This window comes from Crinia signifera, chromosome 1 (genome assembly GCF_055691185.1).
Source record: "Crinia signifera chromosome 1, ASM5569118v1, whole genome shotgun sequence".
Lineage (NCBI taxonomy): Eukaryota > Metazoa > Chordata > Amphibia > Anura > Myobatrachidae > Crinia > Crinia signifera.
Window position 1 is genome coordinate 215,132,265 of NC_139217.1, and position 17,615 is coordinate 215,149,879.

The 17,615-nt window shown below is 42.7% G+C and overlaps 1 protein-coding gene across 4 annotated transcripts in view; it reads right to left on the reverse strand.

The window, feature by feature from the left end:
- Window positions 1-11,002, reverse strand: part of NFIC (nuclear factor I C) — a 170,277-nt gene extending 159,275 nt beyond the window's left edge. The window contains exon 1 of one of the 4 annotated variants that reach the window (XM_083179246.1): window positions 7,889-8,304. In XM_083179246.1, coding sequence (XP_083035372.1) covers window positions 7,889-7,918 — 30 coding nt within the window. In that variant the 5' untranslated portion in view covers window positions 7,919-8,304. Of the gene's footprint in view, window positions 1-7,888; window positions 8,311-10,723 lie in introns of those variants that run through there. The other 3 variants (XM_083179245.1, XM_083179247.1, XM_083179244.1) reach the window with 3 other exon arrangements.
- Window positions 11,003-17,615: the final 6,613 nt, after the last annotated feature.

Sequence of the window (17,615 nt, forward strand, 5' to 3'; positions counted from 1 at the left end):
AGCAGAAATGCAGTAAAAACCCAGTTTTCGGGGTTTTTACCGCATTTCTATATGCTATATGCCCCCTCCGCAGTGCCAGCGCTGCGGAGGGAATCGCCAGCAAAAGCTGGCGAATCCCTGCAGAAGCCTATGGGCTTCTTACCGCAGCGCTGTTTGAGGGATCCGTCACGGATCCCTCCCAGCGTGCCCTGCGGCCGGCGCCGGGGTCTGCGCATGCGCAGATGGACTCCCGGGTCACAGACCCGGAAGTCCAGTGCCGGCACCGCATCGCAAGTGACAGCTCTTATCGCAAGAGCTGTCCCTTGCGTTAATAACGGCATATATTACAGCATATGCCGTTATTAATAATGCGGTAGCCGGCGATAATGGGCGCGGATGTTACAACATCCCGCCCATAAAGTGTAGGTCATGAAAATACAGATAATTATTCATTTAAACTACAGTTATAATATATATTGCACACACATATTCCACAGAGATTTACAGAGCAAATTTGGCCATTCACATCAGTTGTTGGGAACCAATTAAACTACTAGCACAGGGGTGGCCAACCGGTCAGAGGTAAAGAGCCGAAAAATATCGGTAGTCAAGCTAAAGAGCCGACATCATGCGCGCGCCGAAGGGGCGTAGTCTTTTTTGACCCCATGGGTGGGTGTGATACAAATATGCCTCCAATAGTGCAGTGCCATATATACATATGCCCCCAATAGTGCCAGATACACATATGCCCCCCTCACGGTGCCGGGTATGCCCCTACAGTGCCAGAAAGCTGGTATGCCCCCACAGTGCCAAAAAGCTGGTATGCCCCCACAGTGCCACCAACTGCTATGCCCCCACAGTGCCACCAACTGCTATGCCCCCACAGTGCCACAAACTGCTATGCCCTCACAGTGCCACAATCTGCTATGCCCCCACAGTGCAAATTTCCCAGCAGCAGCACTCACCGTTGCTGCTGCTGCTGCCGGGCGGGGAGAGGACAGTCTGGCGTCCCCCTGCAGTCCTGTCATGTCACCGATGGGAGGAGAGCACAGCACACCGCGGGTCTCCTACCCCCTCACTTCCTTGTGACTGGGCCATCCACCAATCAAAGCTCGCTGGCCGGCTCCTGATTGGCTGCTCGCCCTTAAACTCTGATTGGCGGACGGCCCAGTCACAATGATGCACAGTAAGGGCTAGGAGAGATATGCAATGCACACTCTCCTCCCCTCAGAAGGAGAAGGGATTCAGGGAACCGGCAGCAGGGGGGCAGCAGGGGGGACTGGGACGGACGGTGGGCAGCGGGCAGCAGTGGGAGCAGGAGCCACACTTTACAAGGAGGAGAGCCGCATGAGGCTCAAGAGCCACGGGTTGGCCACCACTGTACTAGCATATTAGTGGAGTGTGGGAGGAAACTCATGCAAGCACAGTGAATTAATAGAAGATACATACTGTACAATGAGGACTATGGTGGGTATTGAACCCATGACCTCATTGCTGTATTACAGTAATGCAAACCATTACACCATTCATTCTGCCCATCAAAGTTGTTAAGCATAATCCATACATACATTTAAAAGCATCAATCAAAAAATGCAATATACTTTACAGGAAACAAAGAAGGGATGATTAAAAGGGATTATTTCGTCTTTTTTCTTATGTCAGGATTGAAAAATATATTTTCAAAGCAGAAACTGCAATTCTGTCCTGCGAAAGAAATACTGAAAAGAGTGCTGCTAGATGAAGTGGGTGCTGCTGGCCTATGAATAGTTAACTCCACATAGCGAATGCGAGATATTGTGGGAGGGTGTGTGTGTGTTGGGAGGGGAGTCTCACTTCCGGAGTAAGAACAGGTGGAGCTGGAGATGGGTATTTGTGCAAAGAGAACAGAAAGGAAGGTTATATGGGGACATTAAGATTGTGAGTGTGCATTTGTTAATATAACAGCATAAATAGTAAGCGTGTTTATATGCAACAAAGTTTGCATGTGCACACTTTTTTACTTATAGTGTACTTATAAGAACTCACAATTATACATATCTCTTGCTATTCATGATGCATGCTTTCAATACGAGTTTACAAGCAGGGAAAATAGGGTAGTTAACATTTATAAACAGGGGCCCCTTTTTGAATATTCATCTTAGTTACATTTAACAATAATACTCCTGACAAATATTTACCAGGTTATTGCACATGAATGTGCACCAACCCGGGAAATTGGTCAGTGTGAAAGGGTCCTGAAAGATTATCCCGGGTCCAGCATTCTGGTAATTCAACCTGGGTCTTGATTAAGTTGGACACAGGACGCTCGTGGGTCCAGGGGCAGTGTAAACGGGTAACGCAGCCCGGGTCCCTTCACTGCACTTGTAAAGGCGCAGCGGGGAGATGCTGTCACCTGCCCGGCTTTATGCCGGGTCGGGCGGCTAGTGTGAAATCGCTTGCAAGCCGGGTCAAAACCTGGGTACAAATTTGCGGGTGCGACCTGGCGTGCTAGTGTGAAAGGGGTATATGTGGGATTCTACAGTACATCTTCAATTGTAATATACTGTATTAGGGTATTGGAAGCCATTGGGATTATACAGTAAATAATATATTGCATTATTATAATTATTAGACATTTGAGACATTGGCCATTATTCAATGCTCCCGATTCACCATTTTGTTTTCGGTGAATCGGGCTGTTTTCATTCCTTGCGGTGAATCTTTTTCACTGAAAATCTGATTTACCCTATTCAATGTTCACTGTTCGCCGAAAGTGAATGCTGGCCAGTTCTCCGTTTCATGCTCGCTGCAATTAGCTGGTGTATTTCAATGAGGTTTTCATTGGGATTCGCCGAGAGTGTATTCAATGCTAGAATGGAGAACTGCTTTCAGCATGATTTTCGCCATGATTCACCATTTTGCATTCAACATCTTTTTAAGGTGAACTGGAAAGTCATCTTTTAAAATAAATGAGGTACTTGTGTAATTTCACGGCGCCAGTATGGCGCCGTGCGTCTGAGTCCCCTTGCGGGGCTCGCTTCGCTCGCCCACGCTGCGGGCTAGGTGGCTCGCTACGCTCGCCACGCTATTTAAAATCAACTCCATGCCAACATGGATAGCGGGGGTATGAACTATCCATGTTGGCATGGAGTTAAGTTACTTTTTTTAACATAGTTTGTGGCGAGTGTAGAACCCGGAAGTAGCACGGCGCCATGCACTACACAAGTACCATAAATGAATTTTTTTCTGTGAAGGGGCATGCTATTTTTATTCATATGCTTGCAGCACATGAATATATATATATACATATAAAAAAATTTTTTTACACATTCGCCAGCAGGGGGCCGGGAGCCAATCATTAAATATTCACTTCACACTGGTCCTGCTCATTAAATATGCACGAGCGGGACCAGTGAAGCGGATCTCTACCCGTGTCCCCTGCCAGCTCTCACGGGGGGGTGGGGTCAGCTTCTGCTACCTGTGTCCCCGGGAGCCCTCCTTCTCCCCCCCCCCCCCAATTCTGGCAGGGAGGCTTATATCTCCCTGTCTGCCGCCGTCTCCAGGCGGCAGGTAACAAAATAACTATGCAAAAGCATTATAATAGCTTCTAGGTGCTTGTCATAGGCAACTAGGTCCTCCCATAAACACATATGGAACCTACCCTTTTGCATTGAAACTTTACATTTTTTATTTTTGTAAAGAATGCAATGTTTTGACTAACTTAGCCTAATTTACATCAACATCCATTTTTCAGACTCCTATAACTGGAAAGACGCATGTTTATTACTTTTGCTGAATGAATAATCATGAATGTCCTAGAGCTATTTGGAATGGCACACTTAGAAGACTCTACCACCCAATCACAAATTATCCTGCAAAGGTTATGCTGGTACAGTATCCTAGTCAGTGACACCAGGAAAAGGTCCGTACAAAGGTCCCAAATCAAAATTATGGGGGTCTGAAGCTTCAATCATATGTATTTTTTAAGGGTATACAAAAAATATAATACTGTGGGGGGTATTTAACATAATATTGTGAAGGGATGAAGTATCAACCAATTAGCTCCTAACTGTTATTTTTCAGACATAGCCTATCAAATGTAAGGTAGAAGCTGTTTGGCTTGTTACTTTATCACACAATTGTATCTCTCCGAGCTGTAATAAATCCTCCACACCCCACACCCCCCTTTGCATCATGCAAACAGTATAAGTGATTACAACATGATTAAAATATTTGAGCTTTTGAGAACATATATAGGGGGTTATTCTGGTTGATTCGCAAGGCTGCGAATTCCCAGCCTTGCAAGTCCACCAAACCCCACCCGGCGAATGTCCGGAATCCCTTTCCCCAGCTGCGAATGGATAAACATCCGTTCGCATGCTGTGGGGAACACCCACATCTCTCAATGTTTGCCGACCATTGAAAGATGTGGAAGGTACACACATATATTTTCACGTCACTTCCATATGCGTGCACGCTGGGATGGATATGGGCAGGCAGCTGACATCCGGTGATGTCAGCTGCCTGCCCCCACACCTGCATCAAGGCCACATTACCATGAGAACTCATGGGACCGCCCATGAAATGCTGGATGTTCCCATACGGTAATGGGGTTGCCCGGCACCCCCGCCCCCTGCCTCCGCGTGTTTGCTGTGGGTGCACACACCCTACATCTGCACATGTGCAGAAATGCACCTGCGCAGACACACAACATTGGCGCTCCATGCTAATGCACGGAGGACCGAAGGAACATGAATAAGGCCCATAGTACGTGCTCCCTATAGAGGTTCGAGGAGCAGCATTGGTCAATATATACACTGTATGTAATGAAACTCTGTCAATATTTCCAACATTCAGAAATATTAGCAGCTTCCGATTATATTAGTTCAAATTGACATTCGGCCTATTCAATGTCGGGTCCATTTTTCCGACTGTCAGAATAAATTTAGACATTTGGAAAGTCCGTGGATCGGCTAAAATGCTCATACATTCGACAATCCAGCAGCCAATTTCGACAAGTCAGATTTGACTTTAAACAAAGTCTAATCTGCGCAGACGAGTCGTCGTCGTCGTCCCCCCCCCCCCCCCATATAGTGTGCATATGTAGTTCTATCCTGGATTAGTCTAAAGGTATATTATAGCGATCGGAAGGATGTACTGTAGGTGTTGTCAGCATTGCATAGTCCATAAATATACTAATCAGTGTAGACATAATTAATATATTAACTACACTATTGTTTTCTTAATTGTTTGGGGGCTTTCTCCTATGTAAACTAATGCCTGCTTGGCTTGCTGAATTCTAACATTTTCAATCAACAACTTTTGCATTATGGCAGAATCCACAGTTTCTCCTCCTGTTACTCTTCTTAGCTTTCCTTTGTGCGTGTGACAGTAGGACAAATAAGCATAACTCCTGAGAGAAAAGGGTTGCTTGCTAAAAAGATGAATGAGATGACATGAAGGGTACTTTACAAACTCCTGGCTCTTAATTTACTTTGTAGTCAAGAAGCAGCAAAATGTCTTCTCATTTGAATGACACCGATAAACAAAGAAATTTGCAACTTTATGATCAGATCATTTTCTTACAAAACCTATTTCATATGCAGTAACATCAAAACTGTACACATATGGCAATGACCCTTTACGCGTCAAAAGGATGCCTATGTACACTTTTTCTGTTCATACCCCTGATTATGTGAAATGCTAGAGGAAGAACACTGCAATACAGTATGTGCTTTCTTCCCACTTCCCAGGTGATGTGGTTGCCCAAGCACCAGGTTCTGTACTGTAGAATAGAGCAATATTCAAATGAATAAAATGTGACAATATAATAATTATATAAATACTTGTTAATGGCTCAGAAAAAAAATATTTACAAAATTACTTCCCTGTAAAATAACTTTTTTGGGCATACAGGCAGTTTAATAAATATATTACCTGAGGTAATGTCAATGCTGATTTTATTGTCTCATGATTTGCTAATACCAACATCTATTTTATTATGTTATTAACTAAAATAACTGCTTTTCTCTGTATAAAATCAGGTAAAAGAACAGATCTTAAGTCGACATTTTATTCTGTAAATGGTACAAAAGGCCAGCGGTGCCATAATTAATCTATTTTACTATTTTATATACACATATATATATATATATATATATATATATATATATATATATATATATATACACACACAAACAGTACACTGCTAACACGTAGAAGTTAGCAGTGTATATATATATATATACATATACATGCACACATACACACACTGAAATGAACAAAGCGGTGCATTGCTGCAGTACAAATAAAGAATATAGATTATATCATATATATACATATATATATATATATATATATATACATACAAGAGATAATCACATTTGTTCATGTATGAATATACACTTCTTTAAGTCAATATACAATTGCTTAAGAATGTGACCTGCACATGGAAAAACTGCACTCTAAGGCACACTCCTCTACCCATGGACAACTACTGCACTGTGCCAAGGTAAATGTTGCTTTGCAGCACAGCACATGCTGCTTAATATGCAGATTTCCAGTGTCTCTGCACAAGTATATACTTTACACTGCAAATATGATTGATCTGCACTGCTAAAAGCACACTAGTTTGTACTCAGGCTGTCCTACACTGTAATGCTTTGTAACAAGCTATGCTGCAGACACTTCCATTATGGTGCATACAGATATAAATTGTTCTCTCCTTTTCTAGACAGCGTCAATTACAATAGTTGATATGTCTACTACAGGATGTACATAGAGTACATGACTATATATTTCTGTACACATGCATACCATATTATATCACATGTAAACAGCAGGTGCAAAACACAAAACAAACTAACATTCAGTTTCTGATCTTCATGGGGAGCGCTGTCATTCCAGGCCAAGGTCACTTCCAACACCAGGCCTTTTCCTCCCTCCAAGCTGTTAACCCTTTGTTTGGAATTCAGACAAGAAATGCACTATATGGCAAATTGACATTACTTTTGGCACTGAAAGAGTTACTGTGCTTCAGCACAATAATACATTGGGAGGGTGTGATTAAATAAAATGCACCCCAGGAAATAACAGCAAGATATAACACAATAACAGATATAGCGTATTTGTCTATAGAGTTGAAAACAACACAAACTATCTTAAAAGTAGCCTTCGCCATAGCCCTAGTCTCCCAGCCTCCCTAAAATGTGCAGAGTGGCCTGTCCTATAATTTATTCCTTTTCATCTCCCTTAAGTAGAAGTATATGAGTGACAAAATATAAATGTATGTGTTTGTGTGTATATATACATATATATATATATATATATATATATATATATATATAAGCAGTTATGCACTAAAATGAAAAATATGGGTAGAAAAATAAACATCCCATAAAAGAGCGGGCGAGAGGGTGTGGGGCGAGGGCGGACTAGACATGTGACTAGCTTTTTCTATTAGAAAAAAATGGCCTGCCACACATTCCTAAAAGAAAGAAAAAGTCCAAAAAGAATACCCCAATGCATTGTTACAAATAGTCGAAATGTGATTATCGTTAAAAGCAAAACAAATATTTACATAAAATATGATCTGTTTTGATTATATAAGAACTTGGTTCAAAACTTATAACCAGTTTCTTCTTCCCCAATTTTTCCCGCATTCCAAAATCAACAAAATACAAACACTAAGCACAGAACTCACCCCGCTTTTAATATATAGCATGCACACATTCTCATTGTATTTTTTTTTTTTTTTAGCACCACCTCTCAATCAACAAAGCAACATATAAAGATTATTTTTTTTTTTTAACAGATGCAAGCATAGCTGAATATCAAACGGCTCTAGAATGCAACGGGAAGATACAAGCAGGGTGGGAGTCAATAAGATGAAAACCTAGAATTTAGAAAAATGGGTTTTAAGTTACTTTACCTGTGTCAGACATAAAGGTGATGCATACATGACTGAAAAGGGTATCCTCTTATATTCCACTGCTATATATACAAAGTTACGGAGTCACAGGCAGCAGCTGTATGCTAGCTTCTCCTTATGAGATCCCACATCCAACTTTCTGTCTCCCCCCAAAAATAAAAATGATTCTGCAAAATACACATTAAAAAATAAAATCAAACGATAAAGCTTCCTTTGGGAATTCCAGACTGGGATAGTGAGTGGGAGGAGGTCTTGCTTTAAAAATCCTGGTACCCTTTTTTAGCACCCTCCCCACATATAGGCTCTCTCAAAGGGAGGTAGAAGGCAACTTTGTGAATTGTGTTCCATTAGGAAAATGAGCAGAGGAGCGATACAATAAAAAAAGACAGAAAAGAGAGAGAGTGTGGGAAGGAGGGGGGAGGAGGAGAGAAAGGGGTGACGTTCTATATGAAGCCCATCCTACATTACTAAAAAAAAATGATATAAAATGACATCCCTTTAAAGATGTAGGATCCGTAGACGAAGGGTGAAGATGCTGTAATATGTCTGAGGATATGAATCTCTTCAGTACTCCAAATTTTTATCACTCTGCCTAAAGACTTTTGTCTTGTGAGTTGGGACAAGTTAATATGGCATAATACCAGGCTGGAAGTGTCGCAGTAAACCTGGAGATGGTGAGATGGCGTCTATGAAGTGTTATCAGTGAATGATAGTTAGTATAACTAAGATTGTTTAACTTTTTTTCACTCAGATTTACTGTTGTTCAGGAATTAGGCTTTATTTGCTAGAATGTACAATATTTTGTGTCACAGGAACATATAAGAAGGTGTCAAGCATCAGAGGTGTTACAGGACTGAAGAGGTTAATTAGTTGTTAACTATTCTAAAAGCACACGCTGTATCACGTGGCAGGATGTTCACTAGATCTAATGCACGTATTTTGAAATGACATTGCCTTTCATATTTTAAAATAATAAATATTTACTGATGTGTGGGGGAAAGTCTGTTTTTCTAGTATAATTTAACAATTATGGTACTATGTGCATAGAAATATTCTTTGTATCTCACACACAAGAAGATAAGATAGTATTTTAAAGCTTTTAACTCCCTATTTTTGAGACTATACAGCAAATCGACCAAACTGGATTCTGTAAAAAATAAAACGTAAAGGTATTTCACAGCATATGTTTTTTAAATGTTAATTGCACAGTACTGATTAATGGGGCAATGTTTGTTTCTTTGGGGGGTTGGTGGTGGTGGGGGGGGGGGGGAGTTGATTGGGGAATTGTATTAATTATTTTACATAATGACAGCTATTAACAGAAATAAAAAAGTATCCACCAACTCAATTCCCTTGATATTTATTATATCCATCTTTAAACTTTGATGGAAAATTGCCCTTACAATTATCCATGACAGCTCTATGTGAAACGCCAACTTTTCCATACATCTGTTTGACTACCATATGTGTGTGTGTGTGTATATATATATATATATATATATATATATATATATATATATATATATACTGTGTTGATATAGAGAACAGTTATAATTAGTGTTGCTAAGGGGGGATTTATCATAATAGTTTAGATAGAGATAGAATTGTGAGATATAAAGTACTAGCTCATATGCTCCTTCCTTACATTTTAGAGGCTGTTAATAAAATTACAGTTTAGAAGCTGTTTGGCTGGTACTCTCTCTGTTACAATGTTATCTCTCTCCGAGCTCTGATAAATAAAATACCCCTGTAAGTCATAGTTTCTGCATGTATTTTTTAATATGTTTGGGACAGTTTTTCAATTTCGGTAAGTCACTTTTTCTGCTCTTAAACAAAATCGAATTAGAAGATAGACAGACTATACTACTGTATGTAATATTATTCAACAAATAATGGTATAAAACTAAATGCACGTTAATGTCAACATTCTATAAATTATGAGAACATTCTAGATGCATTCGGTATCAGTTCTGACCTTTTATTACAAATGAATGCCATACAGTAATTATTGCAGTAACCTTATGCAATGTATGATACATATAACTTCTCATTGGATAAAAACCCTAATGTAGCTGACACTTTCACCACATGTTTTTATTTCAGAGCTGGGGATTTGCTTCATTTTGGATGAGCTGGGGTGGATAAGACATACTGACGTACTGCTTAGCCTAACCCATGGCTGAATGTTGACAGCAGAAGAACTGTACTCTTTACACACACAGCCATGTCGTTCAGCAGGCTGGTACCCGACTCCAGTATCTATGGCTCAAGGTTGCTAGCTATGAACATACACTAGCGGCTCGGTACACTTTGTTATAAGCAGCAGGCTGTCTGTGCTCTTCTACGCAACTTCTCTTCTACTTTGCAGCTACAGCGAAGCAGTCGAAGGACAATCGCGGGCTGCCGCCCGGGGCGCTGCCGCTGTCCCTTTAATGCGGCTCTGTCTGGGACACTAGGCAGGCCAGGCGTGTCTCTCTCCGGCTCCACTTCCAAGTTCATCCCGATGTCTGCTCTGGGTCCTCCCTTTCCTACGCGGCCATTTTTAACCAGCTCCAGCCTCTAGTAGTCTATAAGAGCAAGATCTCCCCACCCCCTTGTCCTAAATTCCCCTCCTCCCTTACACAGCTAGACATAGCAGGGTGAAGGGGGGTCACCCCATTAATATAGAAATGACAGCGGCTTTTCTATCACTACTTAGCGCAAACCTCGCCCCGCAGCAGCCTTCCCACAAACACCCTAAACACTCTCTGCTTGCAGTAATAGCATCGCTACGGTATGCGCAGCAGCTACGCAGTGCCACCACCCCGTCAACAGCACGTTGGCACTGCCACCTACCATCATCAGTGTCCGCTACAGTGACGCTGGAGGTGCGGGACTCAGGGCTCTTCCTAGCTCCATTCTCGCCGCCCGTGCACAGTCAGTAGAAGGGAGGGGGTGATAATCCTATCAGAGCCCCTTTGTATCCTGTCTCAGAGGCTACTGCGGGTCCCTGCGCCCCTGCCTCCTCTCCCGGCTGCTGCTGTGTATGAAATGCTGAGTAACATAGTGTAAGATCCTGCACTGCCCACCCCACTGCTCCAACTGGGGAATTACTGGGCCGGAGGGAGGGGAGGGGAGCTGCTGGGGATAAAGGAGCACCCTAAAATAAAATACGATGTAGAAAAACCTTTATATTTGCCACAGACACCCAGTGTCTCACAGCCCCGTCCTGCTTTTCCCTCAGTGCCAGAGCCGCACACCTTTCCTATAGGCACTCATACTAAGCAGTGCGTGTGTGGGACATGTTCTTCTCACTGATGTCATGTCAGTCATACATTGGCAGAAGTGTACCTGCTGCTCATCTCCCACATGTGTCCACCCTGCACATGTTATCCCGTCTGCTAACACACACTGACTGATTCCTGAGCTGCCTCTAAACTCTGTATAACTCTATAGAATATTCACACTTCTCTGACAGTTACGTTTCCTCATTCTTTCTCATTACTCTAACCTTCTCACCCCCTCCAGCATTTTCTCTCTATCTCCATCCCTGCACTCGTCCTCACTCAGCCCTCCCTGTCGCTACTACACTCTTCTCCGCCTTCTCATCTACATGTCTCCTCCTTCCTTACGCTCTGTCCGTACCCATCTGGCTTGTGCCCCCTGGCATCTGCAAGGGTGAGGGAGGAGCTCCCTTCACATTTCCTGCCCTCAGACTATACAGAGAAGGTTGGATTAACCCCTGACATCTCTGCTAGATAGAGATAGCCTAATAAATGGATCGCTCGTCTGGGTATTTCACTCCCGTCTATTGTGAAGAATAATACAAACGAGATTTATTTTATAGGTGTGTATGTATATAGACCCTTATTCTGGTTGACTCGCAAAGCTGCAAATTTAGCAGCTTTGTGAGTCCATCTAATACCCACCCGTACGGCTGTCCGCTCCACTCTCCCTCACATGCAGAGTTCCCTTGCACATCTGCCAATGAATGTTTAGCATAAACATCCATTTGGAGCCTTGGGTGCGGGGGAGAAATCATTTGATGATTGTTGACCATCAAATGAGTTCTCCAGCGGTTGCAGAGGTAAGACACTTCTCTGGTGTCTTACCTCAGCGAGTGCCCTGTGCGGGAAGGTAGCAGGCAGCTGACATCTGCTGGCGTCACCAGGCCATTTGCATGGGAATACCCATGAAACGGTGAGTGCTCCCATGGGCGCAGCCCATCGCCACTGCCCTACGCCCCCCAACCTCACTGCTAGGTGCGAACGTGACAGTGAAATAGCAGGGAGCCATCGCTCGCCTACACGAACACACAGGGAGGCAATCAGAATAGGGGCCATAGATAGATATATAGACAGGCAGACTCTATTGGCCTGATTCTGGATCACCTTCAAAAGCAGATTCTACTGCACAAAACCATGTGCCCTGTCGGGGGGGGGGGGGGGGGGGACAGATGAAACATACAGGGTAAATACAGGCTGCTTTATTTTTACACTGCAATATAGGTATTAGTTTGAAGTACAAACCCCACCCAAATCTAACTCTCTGCACATGTTCCATCTGCCCCCTTGCAGGGCACATGGTTTTTGTCCAGTAGAGATTGCTTTTGCGATTGAATCAGAATCAGGGCCTGTATCTCTATATATATCAACAGAGAAGTCCACACTCACATCAAGAAGATCAGTAGTAGGGATGCACCACTAAAGAGGGTCCAAAGGGAACTCCAATAATAACTATATATATATATATATATATATATATATATATATATATATATATATATAAAAGATAGAGGTTCAGAGTGCGCTACCAGAAATTATTACACAATTTGTAAAACACAATATGATTTAATATAAAAAATGCCTCAAGGGCAACATATAAAATACAAAAGCTTTTAAAAACACATAAACTGCCAGAAGTTCATTTGGACCGACAGTAAGAGACGAACCACAATCGATTTTTTAGGACCTGATAAGTGGGGGTTAGTATCTGCCCCAAACCGAATAGGACCTCAAAGAGATTCTTTAACAACAATATTGTCCCATATGAATCAGGTCAACCGGATGTGTGCTCACTGGAATCCAAAAGTTGAATCCAGATGGGCATAGAGTTGATTTTATATAGCTTGGCGAGCGCAGCGAGCCACCGAGCCCGAAGTGTGGCCAGCGCAGCGAGCCCCGCGAGGGCACGCGGAATACATTTTAAGTAATCCGCGGGACTCGCTGCGCTCGCCATGCTTCGGGCTCGGTGGCTCGCTGCGCTCGTCACGCTACATAAAGTCAACTCTATGCCCACTTGGATAGTGGGGAAATGAACAGGACCATGTTAACATTGAATCCTATAGAAAATCGCATCGATTTCGATGCGATTTTCCGACCCGATCGGGCGCCCAGTTATTACACAAGTACCAAATATTTCTTAGATGGACAAAACCATGTGCACTGCAGGTGAGGCAGGTGTTACTTGTGCAGAGATAATTAGATTTGGGTGGGGTTTTACACCTGCCTCACCTGCAGTGCACATGGTTTTGTCCATCTAAGAAATATTTTGTCAGAAAGAGTGAACTAGAATAAGGGCCTCAGTTCCTGCTGGAGCCTGCTGAAAAATAGCCCTGTATATATATATATATATATATATATATATATATATATATCCAGGTAGATACGCACTCACATCCCAGTGCAATGAATATTGGGGTGCACAGCAAAGGACATCCAAAAAAGGATGACCAAATATAAGTCCAAATTGTTTAATAAAAAAGCGAGGGCACTCACCAAGGCAGCAATTTTATTCAACATCCATATGTGCAAGTCGACGTTTCAACCCTCATGGGGCCTTTGTCAAGACAAAAAAGTGCATATCCATAGAAACACCAGACAGGTAGTTGTGACACTGACACATGCTACACAGCATCCATATATACCCCACCCAACACTGCAACTCAATCCACCTAGTGTGGAGTAGCAAGGCATCTCATTGGTTACATGCAGGTAACACATTAAAACACTACAAACAGCATAGAAAAAAGCAGCTCATCATTGCAGTATATACGTATATCTTTATATCGAGCATAGAACCAGCACTCTGTAGATGGAAGTCACTGCACCTGAGTGCCCTTAATCAGCAGGTGTGGAGGTAACCAAGGAGACTCCAACATACGGCACTTCAGGATTTCTTAAACAAGTGGAATTTTAATACAACGTTTCGGAGTGGCACACACCCTTCGTCAGGTGCCTTCCCACCATCTGTGCATTTCTATTACTCCCCATCCACACCACACTGTCTCCTCCCCCAATCAACATCACTTTTACCCCATCTGCTCAGCTCTGTCTTATGTTAAGACCTTCAAATTCACCAAGCAGATCCACCATTGTGTGAGTGACAGCAATCTCAGGGTGGGTGAGATGTACTAAGCCTTGAAAAGTGATAAAATGGAGAGTGATAAACCACCAACCAATCAGCTCCTACCTGTTATTTTGTCAAACACAGCCTGTGACATGACAGGTAGGAGCTGATTGGCTGGTGGTTTATCACCCTCCATTTTATCACTTTTCAAGCTTAGTACATCTGGCCCACTGTGAGAGTGCTGAATCTGCACTTACCCACAGACTGTGATGGCGTACCATATCTGTATTGCGTAAGGAACACGTCCATTAAAGCATCAGCCTTAATGATTGGAATTTCATTGCTTTTTGGCGTTTGAGTGGAAGAGTTACAACAGGTTTCTGAAATGCCAGATCATGTGTATGAAGCCTTAATGCAGGGGTGGGGAACCTTTTTTGTGCCAAGTGCCATTTGTATGGGGAAAAAATCCTTCGGGTACCGCAAGAGACGGTTAGGCACAACCGCGGGTGATTAACAGCATGGATAAGGCTGTCCCAGACAGCAATCAATGGCATACGAGTGCTCTCACCACTCTCTCATCCACCATGGAGTTCAGACCGACGCCAGGGCACGTAGGTGTCGCCTCCCTGAGATTCTTCCTCACACTCAGATGAATCTATGTAACAGCAGCACATGCGGCTGAATGGCCGCACCGCTGCGGAAGAGAAGGCTGCTGCATACCTCCCAACAGTCCCGATTATCAGGGCCTGTCCCGCTGTCCCACCCGCGGGCGGCAGTGTCCCGCGGTGTGGGGGGGCTGTTGGGAGTCCCCCCCTGTCAGCTGCTAAGCAGCGGGGAATAAACGCTGTGCGCATGAGTAATATTATACTGTTACCAGTGACCAACCAGCTGCATCAGCAGCGAGGACACATTCACCATCTTATATAAAACAGTAGTCCAGCATAATACCAATCACGGACTAAACGAGCAGATCTGTCTTTTCTTGTCTTTTCTTTCTCTCACTTATGTTCCATCTTATTACTACTATCTCTTAGGGGAGGTGTCAGCGCTGCTCACACCTCTCTCATCCTCCATTTGATACATCTAGTAGATGGTGGACAGCAGAAGGTGAGACACGCCATCGACAATAACCCAATTTTCTTTCTACAGACCTGTTCAATGCTCTCTCATCAGTTGTGCCATATCTTGATCACCCTGCAATGCAGGTAGGCAACAGGGTGAGATACTGCCGGCACTTCTGAAAGCAGAGGCACTTACGCTTCTTTGGGTATCAACACGTGTGTTCTCTCATTCTGACAATAAATTTTACTATCATACATCACTGGATCGCCTGATTCCGTCCCGATCTCAGCAGCTAAGCAGTGATTGGCCGGCTTAGTACCTGTGGGGAGAACTCACTGGGAATATCCGGTGTTGTAATAATACAGAACAGCAGAAACACTCAGTGTCTGACCCAATTTTACAAATCTGTAATCTGTATCAACTCCACGCCTCTCTACTCACCACTACAACTCACTGTCTCACAGTGTGTCTCCAGGACAGAGGTCTCATATACATATACTTACTGTATATATATTGTTTTTTATGTGTGTCAAGCGTCTGAATTGAACTACCTGTACCAAATAACCTCGAGCATCTATGCCAATTTAATCTACATTATTGTTACTAATTATCTTGGACAGGTAGATCCGAACTGTACTCCATCATTGCGCCAGCTTAAAAAATATATGCAGGACTCTATATACAAGGTGACCAGTGACGTTACTTGTGTGATAACACAAGTGATGAGTTCACCTTTATTCTTTCTTTTTTTAGCGCATATCCATTAAAAGTATAAGTTTTATTGTATCACCCCATTTACACCATGACCACCATTACATGTTAAGTGTGCCCCAAAAAACCTACGTATGTTCTCTTGCAGTCTTCTCTGTGACAACCCCCTTTTTTCAGCTCCCAGTTTACATCAGGTAGATTAAAGTCTCCCATGATTATCACCTCTCCTTTTAATGCCATTTTATTGATGTCCTGCAATAGGCTCTTGTCTAGTTCCTCTTCCTGACCTGGTGGTCTGTAGATCACCCCTATACGAAGAATCGCCTTCTCCCCTTTTTCTATGGTCACCCAAAGGGCCTCAGTTTTTTCTTCAATACTTTGTATTAAGGTAGTCTTTATATTTTTTTCACATATATTGCAACCCCCCTCCAATTTTTCCCATTATGTCCTTCCTAAATAAAGTATACCACGCTCTTATCCATTTAACTATCTTAGAATCCAATCCCAAGCTTTCAAGTTTATTTAACAGTCTGCGATGTGGGACAGTGTCAAAAGCTTTAATAAAGTCTAGATAAGCTATATCTACAGCCCCACCTTGATCTATTACTTTAGTCACCCAGTCAAAAAAGTCAATAAGATTTGTTTGACATGATCTTCCCCCAGTAAACCCATGCTGTTTTGGATCCTGTAAATTGCTGGTTTTGAGATATTCTACAACTCTTTGTTTTAAGAGTGTTTCCATCAATTTCCCTACTACTGATGTAAGGCTCTCTGGTCGATAATTGCTTACCTCTTCCTTGCTTCCACTTTTGTGCAGTGGGACTACATTAGCTGTTTTCCAGTCCTCTGGGATTACTCCAGCAGCTAGTGACTTGTTGAATAATTCTGTTATTGGTTGTACCAGCTCCCCTTTAAGCTCTTTTAGTATCCTTGGATGTATCCCATCTGGCCCCATTGATTTATCCACTTTCAGTTTTGAGAGTTCTGTGAGGACTTTCTCCTCTGTAAATGTACTTGTCTCTCCCTCATTTTTCTGACTATACTTGCAACTTAACTGTGGCCCCTTCCCCTCTCTTTCAGCAGTGAATACTGAGAAAAAATAATTATTAATATTATCTGCTATTACATTGTCCCCCTCAAGAAAACTTGAGCTCCCAGTTTACATCAGGTAGATTAAAGTCTCCCATGATTATCACCTCTCCTTTTAATGCCATTTTATTGATGTCCTGCAATAGGCTCTTGTCTAGTTCCTCTTCCTGACCTGGTGGTCTGTAGATCACCCCTATACGAACTATCGCCTTCTCCCCTGTTTCTATGGTCACCCAAAGGGCCTCAGTTTTTTCTTCAATACTTTGTATTAAGGTAGTCTTTATATATTTTTTTCACAATTTTTCCCATTATGTCCTTCCTAAATAAAGTATATCCTGGTATAGCTATGTCCCAGTCATGATTTTCATTGCACCATGTCTCTGTAATAGCCACAATATCCAGTTCATCCCTTGTCATTATTGCAATTAGTTCTGGGATTTTATTTCCTAAGCTCATATCATTTGCACAAATAGCTCTTAAAGTTGTGTTTGTGCTTCTCCTGCTGCTAGCTATGTTCATCTTTCTGCCTATATCTATT